Source organism: Lemur catta, chromosome 2 (assembly GCF_020740605.2).
Source record: "Lemur catta isolate mLemCat1 chromosome 2, mLemCat1.pri, whole genome shotgun sequence".
NCBI lineage: Eukaryota > Metazoa > Chordata > Mammalia > Primates > Lemuridae > Lemur > Lemur catta.
Genome location: NC_059129.1, coordinates 78,956,323 through 78,974,891, shown reverse-complemented (window position 1 = coordinate 78,974,891; position 18,569 = coordinate 78,956,323). Strand labels below are relative to the sequence as shown.

The 18,569-nt window shown below is 33.3% G+C and overlaps 1 protein-coding gene across 2 annotated transcripts in view; it reads right to left on the bottom strand.

The window, feature by feature from the left end:
* The window catches only part of TTK (TTK protein kinase), a 36,437-nt gene that overhangs the window by 910 nt on the left and 16,958 nt on the right, over positions 1 to 18,569 (bottom strand). Inside the window, exons 12-21 of one of the 2 annotated variants that reach the window (XM_045543931.1) lie at positions 16,940 to 17,076; positions 15,455 to 15,578; positions 12,878 to 12,970; positions 7,850 to 8,007; positions 7,571 to 7,722; positions 6,114 to 6,238; positions 4,381 to 4,461; positions 2,298 to 2,474; positions 1,666 to 1,750; positions 1,255 to 1,352 (exon numbers count right to left, since the gene is read on the bottom strand). In XM_045543931.1, the coding sequence (XP_045399887.1) occupies positions 1,255 to 1,352; positions 1,666 to 1,750; positions 2,298 to 2,474; positions 4,381 to 4,461; positions 6,114 to 6,238; positions 7,571 to 7,722; positions 7,850 to 8,007; positions 12,878 to 12,970; positions 15,455 to 15,578; positions 16,940 to 17,076 (1,230 nt within the window). The remainder of the gene's footprint in view (positions 1 to 1,254; positions 1,353 to 1,665; positions 1,751 to 2,297; positions 2,475 to 4,380; positions 4,462 to 6,113; positions 6,239 to 7,570; positions 7,723 to 7,849; positions 8,008 to 12,877; positions 12,971 to 15,454; positions 15,579 to 16,939; positions 17,077 to 18,569) is intronic. The other variant, XM_045543932.1, reaches the window with a different exon arrangement.

Here is an 18,569-nt window from a genome sequence, read left to right as displayed (position 1 = left end):
CAAGGAACATATAACTTCAGGTTACTAATTCACCTCAATTTTATTTACAAAAAGCTTTGAACAATACATTGGTATAAACTTAAAACATGGAGATATGAAATATAGAGCAAATACAAAACAAATTTTGTCCACTTTTAATTCCTAAAGCCATCAGCACTTGAAAAACTTTAAGAAAAAAAATGTGCCTTATATCATTGCAAATATAATAATAGTGAATGTATAGTAAATTCACTTCAGAAATGTGTCCAAGTTCTTAGTAATGTAGACTGATTTTACACCTACCCCAGAGAGCTAAGAGCAACGTTAGTTTAAGCTAACATAATTTTATAATAATGTTATAATTGAAATATGTAATTAGTAACTGCCTGGTAGCTAAACCAGTTGGTCAATAAGTATTCACAGTGTACTAGAAGTGACTAGGTGTTTAATGACAGTGAGATCCAAAATCATGGTATAGATATAAACAGGCATTGGGAGGCTAACAAGCTCGAGACATGTACTTTGAGAAATACATTGACTGCTATGTTCAGCTTCACAAAAGCCATTACATGTGATGTCTCTAAGAAGGTACAAGAAAAAAACTGGCTAAAAGAATACATTCCAAAGTTGTGTTAATAATGGTTCTGAGTTAAAAGATTCTAATATTAAATTTATTCCAGTTGAAATCTAAATGCACCTTATATGACAATCTGCTTTGAACTGTGCTATATTAACAATAAGAACATAAATCAAATAAATCTGTATTTGTCAAAAAGCACAAATGAAGTATCTAAATGTAAAAACAAACTTCATGATTGATCTGATGATTGGACGAACTTTTCTTTTCTTTTTTGTTTTTTGAGACAGAGTGTCACTTTGTTGCCCTGGCTAGAGTGAGTGCCGTGGAGTCAGCCTAGCTCACAGCAACTTCAAACTCCTGGGCTTAAGCGATTCTACTGCCTCAGCCTCCCAAGTAGCTGGGACTACAGGCATGCGCCACCATGCCCAGCTAATTTTTTCTATATATATTTTGGTTGGCCAGATAATTTCTTTCTATTTTTAGTAGAGACAGGGTCTCACTCTTGCTCAGGCTGGTCTCGAACTCCTGACCTCAAGCGATCCACCCGCCTCGGCCTCCCAGAGTGCTAGGATTACAGGCGTGAGCCACCGCGCCCAGCCATGGACGAACTTTTCTTTGGATTACCCATTTCCATAAGTGTCTAACTCACTATATAAAACAGTTAAAATTAAAGTAGACAGAATAGATATACTTACTTTAGCAGCTTTCAAAATGGAGTTAGGAGAATTCAGACCAACAAGTTGACCCAGAACATATTTCATTTCTTCAGTGGTTCCCTTAGCCATTTGGTTACCTATAAAATAAATCAATAACATACTGGTACCAATAAGAAAGTCCACTATAAATATACATTTTGTTTAACAGCACAATAACTGGCATTCTTGTAACTTATCACTAATCATAATCCTTTACCTAGGAAAAGTATAAATGAATACCAGCAAGTAAAGGAAGGTGATTTTATTTACTTTGCTATTTAGCAAAATAGAAACTTCCTTAAGGAAGGAGGCAGGCTGGAAAAAAGTAGCCATTCAGATTCTGCTTTTTGTAATAATTAATAGGCTGTTTATATTAGTAATCTAGTAAACAAATTTTTAAAGCAGTAGTACCTGGATGAGTTTGAATTTGAACATATGGATGCACCAAGAGCTCAGGAATGGATATCCTCTGTTTCGGGTCCCTTATTAAACAACACTATAAAAATAAACAATTTTTTAAAAAAACAAAGCAGGTTTTCATATATGATATTGATAAAGTATTTTTCTAGATTGCATCATATTACAAAAGTTGCTTTCTAGATATGCCACTTAAATGACAAGATCATTTCACCACCTAAGTCGCTTTTCCAAAATTCCCAAATATCTATCTATCTATTTAGAGATAGGGTCTTACCCTGTCACCCAAGGAAGAATGCAGTGGCGCAATCGTAGCTCACCGCAGTTTGAACTCTCAGGGGCTCGATTAAGTGATCCTCCTGCCTTAGCCTCCTGAGTAGCTGGGATTGCAGGTGGATGCCACCAGATCTGGTTATATTCCTAAGTTTTAACAGTTTTAACTTAGTTTAGTTTACCTTCAAAATAAACTAAACATGCCTTTAAAAGCTAATTCAGTCAGCAATTCCTTTTGATAGGACAGTTATACTTAAGACAGTTACACAATTCCAGTCACCTTAGCTATTTCTTTAAAGTAAATAATTAGTTATGTGAAATATTGTCCTCCTATATCCATAGATTAACATTACCTTTAACACATCTTGAAGATCTTTCTCTGGAATATCAGGAAATTCAATTTCATGATTGGGATCAATTATGGCATGCAATTTAGAAATCTGATTAATTATATGCTGAAATGGTGTTTTCCCATAAGTCATATAGTATAAAATGCATCCTAATGACCAAACATCACTTTTGGGGCTTATCTAAGAAAAAACAAAAACAAAAAACCAAGTTGCTATTATTTTAATAGAAAATATAAACATAAAATATTATATATATTAAAATATATGAGTATGTATACATATATAGCCTAATATTTAAAATCATAATTAAGTCTCAATAATTATGAGTGAGTACTAGATTATGTATATATGACAGAAACATTTGTTTCTAGTTTTCATTACATTTTGTTATTTCAACAGAAAAGATGAGCTTTACATCCTTCCACAAACTCACAATTAAAATATTTCAACTGAGATAAAATTTTTTGACAGCTTGTAAAAATACAAAACTAAAAGACATAACTATAAAATTTAAATCTACTTGTTTTCCCCTGAGTTACTGGACAATAAATTTTTATATAAATTCAAAGTATGCATACATTTTTAAAAGCTTATTTAAATTCTACAATCCTAAACCTAAGAGCACAAACTATAGAATCAGCCTGGGCTGGGCTTGTATCCTGGTCTAATCACTAGCTGGTAATTCTATGTGTCTTATTTCCTTACCTCTAAAATAGAAGTAAGTACATTGTCATTAGCATTAAAGGATATAAGTATGAATGTGGTTAATCATAGAGGATAGTTTCTGGTTATAGTAAGTACTCAATAAATATTAAATGTTCACTGCATTAAAATCTCATTAGAAATAACCAAAGCAGTACAATAATAAAATTATCCTTTTGACTTTAAAAAGAACATGAATAAGACCAAACATAGCAGTGGACATAATGAGAATGGTTATAAACAAAACATAACCATATGCACTCCACAAAGGATAAACCTTGACACAGAAAGCTGTGGGAGGTGCGGTTAGGGTTAGGGTTAGGGTTAGGGTTAGGGTTAGGGTTAGGGTTAGGGTAGAAATGGGCATATAAAACCAAATATAAAAAAAGAAAAAAGGAAAAAGTAACACCACTAAAAATTAAATTGGCTATTTAAATCAAGAAGCTAGGAAAAAAATAAACCTAAAGAGAATACAAAGAAGAAATTAACAAAGATAAAAGCAGAAGTTATAAAACAAATGAAAATAGAATTGATAAATGAAATCAAGACTTGGTTCTTTAAGAGCATTAAAATCATGCCAAATTCATCAAGAAAAAGAAAAAAGATAGTAAATCTAAGTTTTAGGAGAAAAGTAGAGACTAAACAGATATAAAAAGAATTTTGTAAGAAGGAATATTTGGCAAAATTTTATGCCAGTTATTGGATAAAAATATTTAAAAGCCACAATTTTCTAGGAAGGAAAATACAATTTAGTAAATAAAAGCACATTTATCAAGAAATGATTTTGAGCTGGACAATGTACTTAGTGTTTTTATATTCTTTCTCATTTAACTGTCAATCTCTTTTAATATAGGTACTGTTTATAAACCCAATTTATAGATAAGGAAACTAAGCAATTTAAGTCACTTGGCCAAAAACAGTTGTTAATGAAGAGGCAGATCTATGTATGACTTGAATATATGTCTCTGGGACAACAATGTATGCTTGCATCCACTTGGTTATACTGATATAGATAAAGGATAAAGGAACCCAAGGCATCATGGCAGGCAAAATGAGACCCTGATAAGCAGTACCAATTAGGATGACACAAAGTTCAATGGGGTGGTGAAATAAAGTAAGTGGAAAAGCAGCCAGTGGCAGGCCAGAAAAAATTACATACTTTCAGTTATACTTGTAAATATAGAATTCACAAATGAATAAATGGTGAAAAATACATATAAGAATCAGAGAAGAAACAAAAAAAAAGATAGCAATGTCTTTGTAATGGCCTAAAAAGTTTTAGCACTTAAAGAAATAACCTTCAGTTATCTGATAAGCTTGTTCAGAAAATAGTGTATTCCCTATGGATGCCAGATAAATGGAATATAAACAATCTTTACAGTACCTTTGATTTGGATTTCCCATTCTCTCTTGAGGAAGACATATCCTTGATTGCTTCTGGTGGCATATAATTAACTGTGCCAACCTATTCGACAAGTCAGAGAAAATACAAATCAAAAAAATATTTCATTCTGCTTTAAATTTTTTAAAACATGAATGCTAGATTCTTGGAAACTTGGATATTTACAGATTTCAGTGATATACTTAAAAAATTCAAATAACTGCCAACAACATTAAGATATATATTAAATTTCTTCACAAGTCCAGCATAATGAACTGGGTTCATAATCAGAAAAATTGACTCCTTTCAGAATACTGTGCTTTTTCTATGATTATAGTGAGCAATGAGTAATTTTGGCCTTAAAAACTGTCCAGGCTAAAATTCTATTAGTGGAAGGACCTGATTATCATTCATTTTTGTGCTAGCATAGACTCAACATTTTTTAAAAAATAAACCAATCAGCCAACCAACAATATATTAATATAAACATCTGTCTTCCAGTACTCCTTGGGCCCAAGTCCAAACTGAAATGGGATGGGCATCTAAATCACTTGAGTTTCTACAATAGGATTATGCCAGCCTACATCGCATTCATCTAATTCTAAAATAAATGGTTCTTGCTGGGCATAGTGGCTCACACCTGTAATCCCAGCACTTTGGGAGGCTGAGGTGGGTGGATCACTTAAGGCCAGGCTTCTAGACCAGCCTGGGAAACACAGAGAGACTCTGTCTCCACAAAAAATTAAAAAATTCGGTGGGCATGGTGGCATGCACCTGTAGTCCTAGCTACTTGGGAGATTGAGCCAGGAGGATTGCTTGAGCCCAGGAGCTGGGGATTGCAATGAACTGTGATCATGCCACTGCACTCCAGTCTGGGCAACAAAGTGAGACTGTGTCTAAAACAAATAAACAAACAAAAACAAAACGGTTCTGCTTTCAGACACAGAATATCTATACTTTAGGGTCTTGCCATAGAAGGTACTTTAAGCTGATTTGTGAGTCACTATTCAACTACAGTTTTGATAAATGATTGTCAAATAGAATTGTTTGAAGGGAATGCTGCCCAGTCTAGTTTTACTCCTGGGATTAAGGTAGATCCACATCAGAAATCTGTATACATGGAACACATCATCTTGGCTCCAAGTAAGATTATCTTTCAGCTATACCTTGGTGCCATTGCTTTAGCTTTTATGGGACAACTTCATTAAGTTTACTATTGCATATTCTATTATAAAAATGCCATTGAATACAATATTTATTATGGCATTTCCAATATGAAGGCCCACTTAAATTTTTTTCCAATTTAACTCATAGAGAAAGATTTTCTTCTCTGGAAGAACAGAAATAATCTTACCTAATGGACAATGAAAAACATAGAACTGTAATTCCCTTTTTGTTTGTTATCAAGAAATTCTGAGCCAAATTTTCAGGTCAATTTTAGATCATGACTAAAATGATTTCCATGGCAGGTATTACTGTTTCTCTACCTCAACTATAGGAAAATCATTCAAAATTCCTGGATATATTTCTATCTGATCTTGACTTTCTATTCTAAATAATATTGATCATGATTTTGATTTTTTATACTTATAGTATGTATTCTTATTAAAAGACTTCAAATCCTTTGAAGAATGAGGGAGGTAAAAATATAATACGCATTAGCAAAATAACACTACACAGGTGAAAAGGAATTGAATTATACTGGGAGGTAACCAACCATTTCTTAAAAGTCTTACCTGAGAATCTTTAACAATACTTGTTGTATCTGGTTGCATTTGGTTTGCAATCCCAAAATCAATTAGCTTTAGCATTCCATCAACTATCAGAAAGTTGGCAGGTTTCAGATCACTGTGAACAATGCCTTCAAAATAAAAATCCATTATAATATTGTCATTCTATGGACAAAAAATTTCCCAATGTACAGGTCAAGTAGGTTCCTTCAAGGAGCAAATCCAGTGAAATATTAATTTTTCTATATTCTACAAATATATAGCACTAATTATGTGCCAGGAACTGTTGTAGGTTCCATTGCTTCTACAGTACTGAATCACCTAATCCTCACAACAATGCTGACATACATACTACTCATAGTACCATTTTAAGGTGAGGAAACTAAGACAATGAGAATTTAAGTAACTTGTTCAAGGTCACAAGGCCTAAGTGACAGCATCGTTAGTTGAAGCCAGGCAGTGTGGCTTCAGAATCTATCCTCTTAACCACTATGATTCAGTCCTCACTAGAGAGCATTATAAATTATAGTGCCAGATGGTAAGACCCTAATGCTCCTGACACCTCCATCCCTATAGCCCTGATCTTGATCACTGGTCAATTATCATGTAACTTACAGAGAGATATAAGAAGGAGATAAATGACAATTATCTAGGTTAACAGTTATTTAAAAAAAAAAAAAAAAGGATAGGATAAGGCAGAAAAGAGACTTAAAAAGAATCAAGGACAAGTACAAGTAAAACCCAACCAAAAAGGAAGGCTTAACGGTAAAAAAAGTAAAACCAACTCATAATTTTAGAATGTCTGAATCCCAAAGTCTCAGATCTGCTACAATCCAAGTATTTGGAGATAAGGATTACAGACTACATTAATACTGAGAAAAATACATTTTGCATTGTGGATATGAGGCTTGAGTTCGTGCCCTAAATTCTTTGGGTTAATAGTATTTTATTTTATTTCATTTTATTTTTATTTATTCATACAAACACACACACACACACGACAGAGTCTTACTGTGGTCTTACTGTGTCACTCTAGCTAGAGTGCAGTGGTGTCATCATAGCTCACTGCAAACTCCTGGGTTCAAGTGATCCTCCTGCCTCAGCCTCCTGAGTAGCTAGGACTACGGGCACACACCACTGTGCCTGGATAATTTTTTCTATCTTTAGTAAAGACGGGGTCTGGCTCTTGCTCAGGCTGGTCCCGAACTCCTGATCTCAAGCAATTCTCCCACCTCTGCCTTCCAAAGGGCTAGGATTATAGGTGTGAGCCACAGAACCCAGCTGGGTTAATAGTATTTTAAGAAATGGTTTTGTTCCTTCATCTTTAAATAAACTTTCAATTATTTAGTTCATCTTATTAAAGATGCCAATAATCAATGCCTTAAAATTATACATGTATTTCTCTAAGATGACATTAGTAACAAATATTCTAAGTTTATATATATAAAGAGATTTTAAAATACCATGTTGATGGATTGTGTGAACTGCTTCCAACATATTTTTCCAGTAACTCTTGCGTTCCCATGGATCAATGGATTTTTTCTTTTTAAGCCAACTATTAAGATCAATATTTCCACACTCCATTACCATATAGATATACTGGTCTGTGATTTCACTGCAATTAAATATAAAAGCAACAAAACAGTAAATGGCTAGGTAATATTAATTAAGATTTACTAAGTATTTACCTGAAGAATTATGATAGAAAAGGTTTTCTTTTTAAATTTAAAAAGAATTCTTACTAATCATAAAGTCGGATGATCTTATCACTGTGTTCTTGTAGTTTATTCAAATAAGCTATTTCGTTCCGGTAACTATCAATAGTTTGGTTATCTGCTTCTTCTAAGTTCACATATTTTATAGCATATATCTGTTTCTTTTCATTCAACACCTGAAATACCTATATATTAGAACAAAGAGAAAAGTTTAGGATGCTCTATTTATATACTATCACAATGTTTCAAAATTTATTAGACAATTTTTCTTTTTAATGAGGAAGGGGCATGGATCTTCCATGCCCTCTCTAGACAGGCCAGCCTCCAGGAACCTTTACACGTTTAGCTATCCAGAAGCCCCTAAATTTATTAGACAATTTTAGGTTGAGAAAATTCTGAAGGAAATACTGATGTCAACAACTAAAAATTTCTGGGCCTATTCTGAGTATAAAAGGAAAAAAAACATAATCCTGATAGTAGTAGTAGTCCATTCCCAACCACTTATATAATTGGCACTCAATAACTCAAAGTATAAACCTAAAATGTTTCTATTACTGTATCAACATATTAAAAAAGTAATTTAAATTCATACATGTTCATAACAGTTTGTTGCATGCCTTAACCAGGGAAATAGCTTAGAGAAAAAGACAATAAAAAATGTTAAGGACAAGCCAGGTGTGTGCCTCTAGTCCCAGCTACTTAGGAGGCTGAGGCGGGAGGATTGCTGGAACCCAAGAGTTCAAGTCCAGCCTGAGCAAAATAGTGAGACCCTGTCTCAAATAAAAAAAAAAAAAATTAACATGACTACGGGCTATAATAGTCAATTCATTTCACAGATGGTGTTTTTTCCATTATGCCTAGAGTTGACAGTTTCATTCATGTGATAGAGATTATTAATATATACATTAATTGTAAGCTATTAGTATATTCAGTTGTGAAAAGTAGAGTAGATCCAAATTCCAAAGTCAAGTTGGCAAGAACAAGATGTTCTTGTAAGCATGTTGTGAGGATCTCTGAGGTCAAGGTCTGATTGCTCTGGCTATAACGGACAGTTAATTTCTGAGTAATACTGACAGGACAGATAATATTTTGAAAAGTAGAAAACACTGCTAATGTGTCTAATTTTTGGCAGATGGGAAACAGGGATGGTGCTTCTAAAATCCCAGAATTCAAATACAAAATACTAGTAAACACAAGAAAAACTATATTCATTTATCCCTTTGACATGTTTAAGTAAAAATTCATTAATCTTGACTACTCAGTAGATGCTAGGAAGGAATAAGAAAAGAGCCCAGGTATATACAATGTTGATGTGCAAAAACTGCACTAATAAGGATAGTCTATCAGGCCCTCAGGTACATGTTAGTTACTTTTAATTTTTAAATACAAAACTAACAAAGTATTACTGGTTTTACCTAGATACACAGCAAATTAGAGGGGGATGAAGCATATAACGGTGATAGGGCAAGAGGCAGCAGAAGATAACAATGAAAATGATAAAAGGAATTTAAAAATAACAGCATAAAGCCACTTGGTATAAGGTAAACAGGCTCAAAAATCTCAGTGAACTGACATCTACTATTGTGTGGTGCAACATTGACACCCATGACCTTGAATCTGGTAGCTATATTTTATTTGTATGCTTTGTTTAATAAGGTATGAGGTGGTATATTTGTGCAATGATATGGCTTTGTATCGTAAAAATAAAATTTAAAGATTATAGAAAACACCACTCAAAAAATATAGGATATAAAACTTTGGACCATTAATAGAAGGAAATACCTGCATTTGATTTCCAGCTCTACCCTTATCAGCAGTCTAACCTTGGGCTAAGTTCCTTAATCTCTCAAAAATTAAATGCTGCATAGGGTTGGAAGAATGACTGAGATGATTAATGTCTACAGTGTTCTGCAGCATGTTGGAATGAAGCAAATGTTAGCTATCATCATTAAAGACATTCATGTTAGAATAAAGCAGACATTTTAAAACATGTTAAACTTATCAGACATATCAGAAAATAGACTTGCAGTATATTAAAGCTATTTATATAATAAGATTTCAAAATTTTTGAGCAAATGAAAACTTTTCACTTTTTGCATGTATGTGTTTATTTTTTTCCCATTGTCTCTGTTCTGGCAAAATTCTTGCAGTATCCTGTGAGCTAGATTAGGTAGGCCTTATTTCCATTTCATAGAGACAGTGACAGAATTATGATTTGTCAGTTTCATGGGAAATTAATGAAAATAGAACTAGACAGGCTAGTGTCTTGACCAGTGTTGTCAGCCCCATGACTGCTCTACATGCTCTTAATTAATATAGCAAAAGTTGGTCGCTGCCTCAACTTTGGAATAGGCAGAACACAAATGGTAGTAGTTTTATAAAACATGTTACCCTCTTTTTCTCTGAGGCATGTTGATTTTTTCAACTCCATCATAATCATCAAATTAAATGATAGTTTAAGTGAACTCAGAAAAGACGGGCCAGCCATAGCTTTACCGATTGGAACTTAATTAAGCTTACAACTTTGTTATACTCCAAGGAAAAAATGTTTAAAACACCATTAAGACTACTCTACAGTCTCTGGATACATGCGACTAAATAAATACCTCTCATAATTGTTAACACCTTGACACAATTAAAATGTAGCCAAATAACCAAGTAGTAAATATTAACCAAAGAATTTCTATTAAAGCAATTAAATTAGGTAATTCAAATTGATAAAAATAGCTGTATTGTCCCTTTATTCCCTTGCCTAAAATTTAATTCAAGGTAAAGAACAAAGAAAATATAAAAGAAAAGAAACTATTAAATAATATTTATTGAAGACTTAATACACATGGTAATATATATATAACTTATCTTTAAGAAGTTAAAAAAACAGCCTTAAGTAAGTCTAATTATTATCTGAATTAGAAAATTATAATAACATGTAAAATGAGCCCAACAGTGTTTCGTACATCATCTTGAACAACTTATAATAGCAAAATAGCCAAGGAGGAACAGTTTATTCAACAAATTAATTCAGTCCCTATCTGTTCTAGGTTCTGTTCTAGACACTGGAGCTAGCATCTCTAAGCAAATTAGACAAATATCCCTATCTTCATGGAGCTCACATTCAAGTGCAGGGGGACACAAACAACAAACCAAATAACTAAATTACAGAGCATGCTAGAAGGTAAACTACAGAGAAAAATAAAGCAGGAAGGGGGAATGGAGAACACCAATGTCTGGAAGGTGGAGATTGTAGTTTTAGAGTGTGAGCAAGGAAGTCCTAACTGAGCAGATACTTGAGCAAAGACATGAGGATATCTAGAGTAATAGGCTGTTGTGTTAAAATAGACCATGAGGAAATGAAATCAGTCAAACACAGACAAACAAACACCGCATATTTTCCCTTACATGTGTAATCTAAAACAATTAAACTCACAGAAGCGGAGGGTAGAATGGTGGTTACCAGAGGCAGGGGGATGAGAGGAATAGGAGATGATTGTCAAAGGGTACAAAGCCTCAGTTAAATAAGAGGAATAGGTTTGATTTCTGAGATCAATAAGATAGCATGCTGAATATAGCTAATAATTGAATATAGCATACTCTAATACACTAAGAGATGTCTGATGTTCTCATCACAATGTTAAATATTTGAGATGACAGATATGTTAATTCACTTAATTTAATCATTCCACATTAAATTAAAAGATCCTAACACCACTTTGTACTCCGTAAAAATATACAACTATTATTTGTCAATATGCAATAAAATAACAGACAGGCGGGCAAGGACTGAGTCAATGAGACTTATTAGGAGGATAATGTAATAATCCAGGTGAAAATACAATAGTTGCTTCAACCAAAGTGATAATACTGGAGATGATGAGAAACAGATTTTTTTGGAGATACTCTGAGGAAAAACCACTAAGATTTGCTGATTGGCTAGATTGTACATGTGAAAGTAAGAGGAGTTGATTTTTTGGCCAAGCAATTGGAAGAATGAAGTTGGCATTTACTGAAACGGAAAAGACTATAGAGTAAGAGTTGTGTTTGGACATATCATTTTAAATGCATAGTAGACACCACGAAGAGATGCTGAAACAATCAAGTTAGATATTAAGTCTGAAATTCAAAGGAAAGGTCTGAGCTGGAAATATAATTTGGGAATTTGTATCATATACATGGTATTTAAAACCATGAGACTGGAAAAGAAGTGAGGGAGTGAGGGAGTCTAAGAGAAAAAATTAAAGAGGTTAAGGACGTGCCCTGAGGCATTGCTCCACTGAGATCAGGGACATGAGGAAGGCAATAGAAACAGCCAGTTTGAGAAGAGGAAAACAGAAGGGCCAAGTAGAAAACAAAAAAAAAAATTCAGTAAGAAAAAAATAATCAGTTGTCCCAAATGTTGCTAAGTTACCCAAAATCAAAGCTAAGAATTAAATTTGGCAAAAATATAGAGATCATTGGCAACCTTGATTATAGTTCTTTTGAAGAGGGATAAAGGCAAAAATCTGACCAAAGTACATTTAAGAAAATAGAAAGATGGAGAGTTTAGGTAATGCTTAAGATGCCTTCTATCCACAGGAGTTACAACCATATAAATTTAGAAAATAATCTAATTCCAGAAACTTAACTGTTTTTGGAATGAAAAACTCAAAACATTAGTGAAATCTTATGTGAAAATCCATTAGTGAAAATCTTTGCATAATTCTAAGCATGTTAGCAATTTATATCATGTTCTCAGTTTTAGAAAGATTCTTCAGGGCTAACACATGGTGGTCATTTCCCACGCCAAGTCAAAGTTAATGTTATTAGAGAAGAAATTCAGAAGCATAGAACACTGCGGGGGGAAGCAGGAGACTGTGACGAAAAGATAGGTGTTAAGAGGATATGTCACTTGTGGGTGTGGAGGCTAGTGGGAAGAGAGGGCAGGGGATGAGATGGCCTTTTTGGCTCAACAGTATTATAGGCCCCTAGAAGTGAAGAAAAAAGAGCCCCCATAGGTAAAAAGACCAAAAAAAGGTTTAAAATATTTTTATTCATTTCTTAAATATTTAAGATACTTACCTTACTTGAACCTCCACTTCCTATCTGCTTTAATATGGAATAAATTCTTCCTTTAACTGAAATGCATTCATTTTTTGATGAGGATGCTGAAATCTAAATAATTAAAACATATAAATAAAGGTTCAAAGAATATGCCTAAGAAACTAGCTTATATTTGGTATGGTGAACTGCTTCCAATTTTGAAATTATCTTAAATCTTAAGTAGTTACCTACATTACAATATTTTAAAAAGGAAACTTGCTCTACATACTTTAATCAAAGAAATAAACTTTTTATCAATTTTCATGCTTCCTTTCTAATCTTTTTCCTTATACCTCTTTACTTACCTACATATATATACATATACAGACAATTATATCTATTTTCTTTTTTCTAATTTAGCATTATATTATAAAGGAAGCAATGCATTAAGGTGCTAAGAGCTCCAAAGTCAATCAGATAAATGCAAGCTTCAGCAATTCCCCACTTTGTGGTGAGTGATTCAACAAGTTATTTAATTTCTCTGAACTTTAGCATCTTTCCTAGCAAACTTTCAATTGATGTACTATACAACTTGCCCCTTCATCTCTTCCCTTATGCTAGAGGATCTCTCTATGTACCTATAAATGCTTTGAACAGATGGAGAGCTGAGAGGACTTATTCTGAGCTGATAAAGAAGTTAAAATAAAAAGAGCACATGATTAGCTGATTAACCAAGTTGAAACAAGGTCTCAATAAACCTCAATTTAATTAAGTCCTATTTTAGATTCCAAATGGTGGAATCTTTCATGTAATCTCCTATTTAAATAAAAAGATACAGATTCTAATTTCTTTAACTTCTAGGGTTGGGAGACACTGTTGAGTCATGAAATATGTCTCCTATAAGAAAGTATTAGGCTTTGAAATATGTACCTTTTGTAATTTCATCAAGGTTCCCCCACCCCCCTTTTGGTGTCTCCTCTCTCTATTCTTTTGTACTTACACTGTCAACATTTCTGAGGGAAGAAAGCAGTTTAATGTCCTTTTTCCTTGACAGTTTTTAGAATACAATAATTCTAACTTATTTCTGATTCAACAGCAATGTGAGGTTCAGTTTCCTACACAGGACACCTTACATCTCCCTAACTCTACCTTCTCACTGTGGCCAGAGTTTTCAAAATGCAAATCAGATAATTTCACTTCCCTGCTTCAACCTTGTCCTATCCCTCTTAGGGTAAAATTTAAGGGCCCAGCAGAACCTTGGAGTTCACCCCTTCCCCTTCCTGAGTGCTAGCCACACTGTGGCCTCTTTCAGTTCCCTCCTATACTTATAGGCCTCTCCTAGAAGCCTCCCCCAATCCCCTTCACTTGTCATTTCTGACTCGCCTTCTAGATTTTGACTCAAACAGGGTCTGACACTAGCAATAGCTCAATAAATGTGTTTTGAATCAATGTATGGGCAAATTTGATCATCTTTTTCTTTTTCCTTTGTAATTTATATCGTTTCAATCCTCAAAACATTATCACCTCTTTCCATAGTTAGTATAATCCATTGTCAGCTAATTATTTTGTCCATTATTCTTTTAAATTGTGGCAAAATATATATGACATAAAATTTACCATTTTAACCATTTTTAAGTACTAACCAGTGGCAATTAAGTCCTTTCACGTTGTTGTGCAAACATCATCACTATCCACCCATCTCCAGAACTTTTTAATCATCGCATACTGAAATTCTGTTCCCATTAAATAATACCTCCCCATTCTTTCCTCCCCCAGCTCCTGATAACCACCGTTCTACTTTCTGTCAACTTATTTTTTTTAATCAATTGACTTTTATAATTACTCTTTTTGCTGTTTTATTTAAATAAAAATTGCTAACATACATTTACGATTTCCTAAGTACCACGCTCTAACTAATTTAATCTTCACAAACATCTATGAGGTAGGTAGCTTTATTAATTTTACAGGTGATGAAATAGGTACAGAGAATTTAGGTAACTTGCAAAAGATCACAGAGCTGGTAAGTACTGAGGCCAAAATTTACGCCCAGGCAGTCTGTCTCCAAGGCCCATGTTTTCTGCCAGTATTAAGTTGCCTCTGAGATAGTTATTAGAAACTAATTTTAGTTATTAGTGTGAAGACTATCTAATTTTTTTCAGATGGCAATGCAATTGCTTCACTGGCAAAAAATTTTTCTCTCAGTTTACAATAATTATAATATATTCTATAGTACACCTCATATTTCTATTCTGATACTCTTGAAAATTACTTTTTCTAAATGAACTGTATATTAATCAACAAACAAAATGAAGCTGCTCACTAACAAATAGTTAAATGGAATAAAAAATAACTTTGATTATAAGAGAAATTTTATTCAGCTATTCAAACTGTATCCTTTGGCCTAGTTAATGTGAGCAACTTCATTATTTTCTTCAATAATTAACTTCTCAAAGTCACTAGGCATATACTTATTATGATATCAGAAAAATTCTGCCTAATGGGAATAAGAATGGACAAGTTCTTAAAACCTTTCCCGACATCTAGATGCTGTAAAAATATAATCTATGAAACTGATTATACCTTAATATATACCAGCATATATAAAGCTTATCAAACCTGTAAATTTTGAAGTGGAGTAGCAGGTATTTGCTGTTGCTGCTGGAAATAGGCAAGTTGGCTATAAGGCGTTGACAACTGACAAGCAGGTGGAAAGTCATTCTTTACAACTGGAGTTCTAAAACTAGGAAAGATTTTTTTATTTAAAACATTAAAATTTGAAAAACAAGATTTTAATTCAGTTTTCATGTGTTTTAGAAGGTTGATATAAATTTAAAGGTGTTATATCAAACAGAAGCCAAGTTAGTTTTCATAATATAGCTAATATTTATTTATTCTAGATACTCTACCACCAGATATTTTACTTTGGGAATTCTTTCCAAAAGTAATTTTTTGTACCCAAACAAGAAATACTTGTTAGTAAAATAAGTATGATGGCATTTAAAATATGGAGTTAGGATTATTTTATAAGAATTTAGAGAAGGCAAAGATCAGCTTATCGCTGACCATAAATTTTTTGAGTGTTTTTTAACAATAATGTTCTTTAACGGCCTGCTAGAACTATCTGAAAGCCATTTACATCAGAGTTTGGCATTTGAGCTTAAATGTGTTCAGTACCCATTTGTGCTTTGTTTGCCTTGTTTGCTACTAATATTCTCAACACCTAGAACAGTGCTTGGCATAAAAGCGTTCTACAAATATTTGTTAACAATAAATAATATCACAAGAAATACCTACATCACTATTTTAGTTAGCAATCATTCTTTAACATATTATATATATAATGAGGCAATATCTAGTAACATTGTATTAAATAGGTAAGAGGCTGGGTTATAAAATCTCTAAGACTAGCTCTAATTAAAAATGAAGATTATATTATGCAATGAAAAACAAAAGGCACCATGGACTTAAGCTATCCCCTAAGATATTAAAAAACATAGCCACTAATTGAAGGTTACACATAACACATCCCTTTATTTCCTTTCTTTGAAATGTCATTCATTTGCTTTTGCAATATCCCTTGTGTTCCCTGTTAATTAGCACTGACCATTCAATTTCTTTATTCATCCCTCATTCCTATCCACTCAAGTCTTACACCTTTGAACACATCCAGAGCTGTGTGAACTATTCAACTCAGCCCTTCCAGAAACTATCACATTCCAATTAATGCCTCCTAAGTTAAAAAATTTATCTACCCTTTATCTGCTCTAAGAATGCTAACCTTTAAAATATCTCTCTCAATTAGAGAGGTATCCAAGTGGCAATGCAAGTTTTGCATCCTTAGAGCATTTATAGGTTGTAGGTACAGATTACAATATGACAAAGACTACATTCACATGAATCCTTAAAAATACATATTATTGTAACCACTTTCCCCTTCCCATTTGATAGATGAAAAAACTGATGCTCAGAAAAATAATATGAATTTGGAAAAGTCTTTAAAGTAACAGAGCAGGATTCAACCCCAGAACTATTTGGCCCAGAAGTCCATGTTAATTCTATTGTATCACACTGCCTCCCAAGCTAAGTGCCAAAAGTAATTACCAGCTCATGTAATCATCCAAATCATTGCTGCTTGGTGTCTTACAAATAGATTTTGGATCAAACCATTTATGTGCCGACATTGGTGGTGACTGCTTTGAAACTGAAAAACCAGGTTGCTCAAAAGGGGCATGTTTCTGCTAAAACAAAATAAAAAATACTATGATTGAGAGTTCTTAAATTAGTCACCTGTTCAAGAGTTTTACAAACATTATAACTTTTAAAAGAAAATAATAAACTATGAAATACAAAAGCATACTAAAACAGGTAGGTTTTCAGACTTTCAATAACTTTTTAGAATAATTCTTTTATTCCCAACTCTAAAGCCTGGTACATTCTGCTCAAACTCATTACAAGTATAGTGAAGGCACACAAAATTATTTAACAAAAGGGAATCTAACATCCCCCACACCCTCAATCAGAGTTATTTTAACAGGTATTAAACTTTTATAATCTAAAATAGTATTTTGTGCTTCTGAAAATTAGCCTTTCTATAGTCAATAAAACAACATCTCTCCCCCTCCCCAAATATACCAAAGACTAATTATTTAGCAAAATTTGCAATGGCAAATGCCTATCTTGTGTTCTTCCTTAGAAGAGACGTAGACTCTGTAGAAGTGATCTTGTACAAATCCCAAACAATGATAAATGAACATCCTCTACAGTAGGATCAGCAAATTATAGTCTGCAGGCTCAGGCTGAAACTGGCCTATAGTCTACTTTTTAAACAAAATTTTCCTGGAACATGGCTATGCCAGTTTATTACATATTGTCTACGGTTTTTGTTTTCATGCTCTAATGGCAGAATTGAAAAGTTGCAACAGAGACCATCTAGCCTGCAAAGCCTATTAACTCTTTACAGGAAGTTTGTTAACCCCCACTATACTATATCTCAATCAAACACAGAGCCACATTTTGCTTGAATACTTGTAGTAACTGAGCACTCATTACTGTCTACAAAGGTGCACTTCAATTTTGGGACAGCTTTAGTTATTAGAAAGTATTACAGATATTTAGATTAAATCAGTTTCTCTATTATAATTGCAACACACTGGTCCTCATTATGCTCTCGAGATCCACAATGGATAAATCTCTTCTACTTTCTACATTTCAGTCTTTTAAGTTTCTTTTTTTTCCTAAGTGTACTAGTCAATGATTTTTAGTATATTCACAATTGTGCAACCATCACCACTATTCAAGTTTAGAATATTTTCATCTCCTAAAAGAAACCCCATACCCACTAGCAGTCACTCCTCATTCCCCACTGCTCCCAGTGTCTGGAAACCACTAATCTACTTTCCCTATGAGATTTGCCTATTCTAAACATTTTATTAAAATGAGATCATACAATATATGATCTTTTGTGATGAGCTTCTTCCACTTAGCATATTTTTAATGTTCATACATGTTGTAGCATGTCCCAGTACCTCATTACTTTTTATATTGTTGAATGATACGCCATTGTATGGATGTACCACACTTTGTTTATCCATTCATACAGTTGATGGATATTTTATTACTTCCATTTTTTTTGGCAATTATGAAATTGCTATGAATATTCATGTACAAATATTTATGTGGATATGTTTTCAATTCTCTTGACTATAAAGCTAGGAGTGGAATTGGTGGGTCA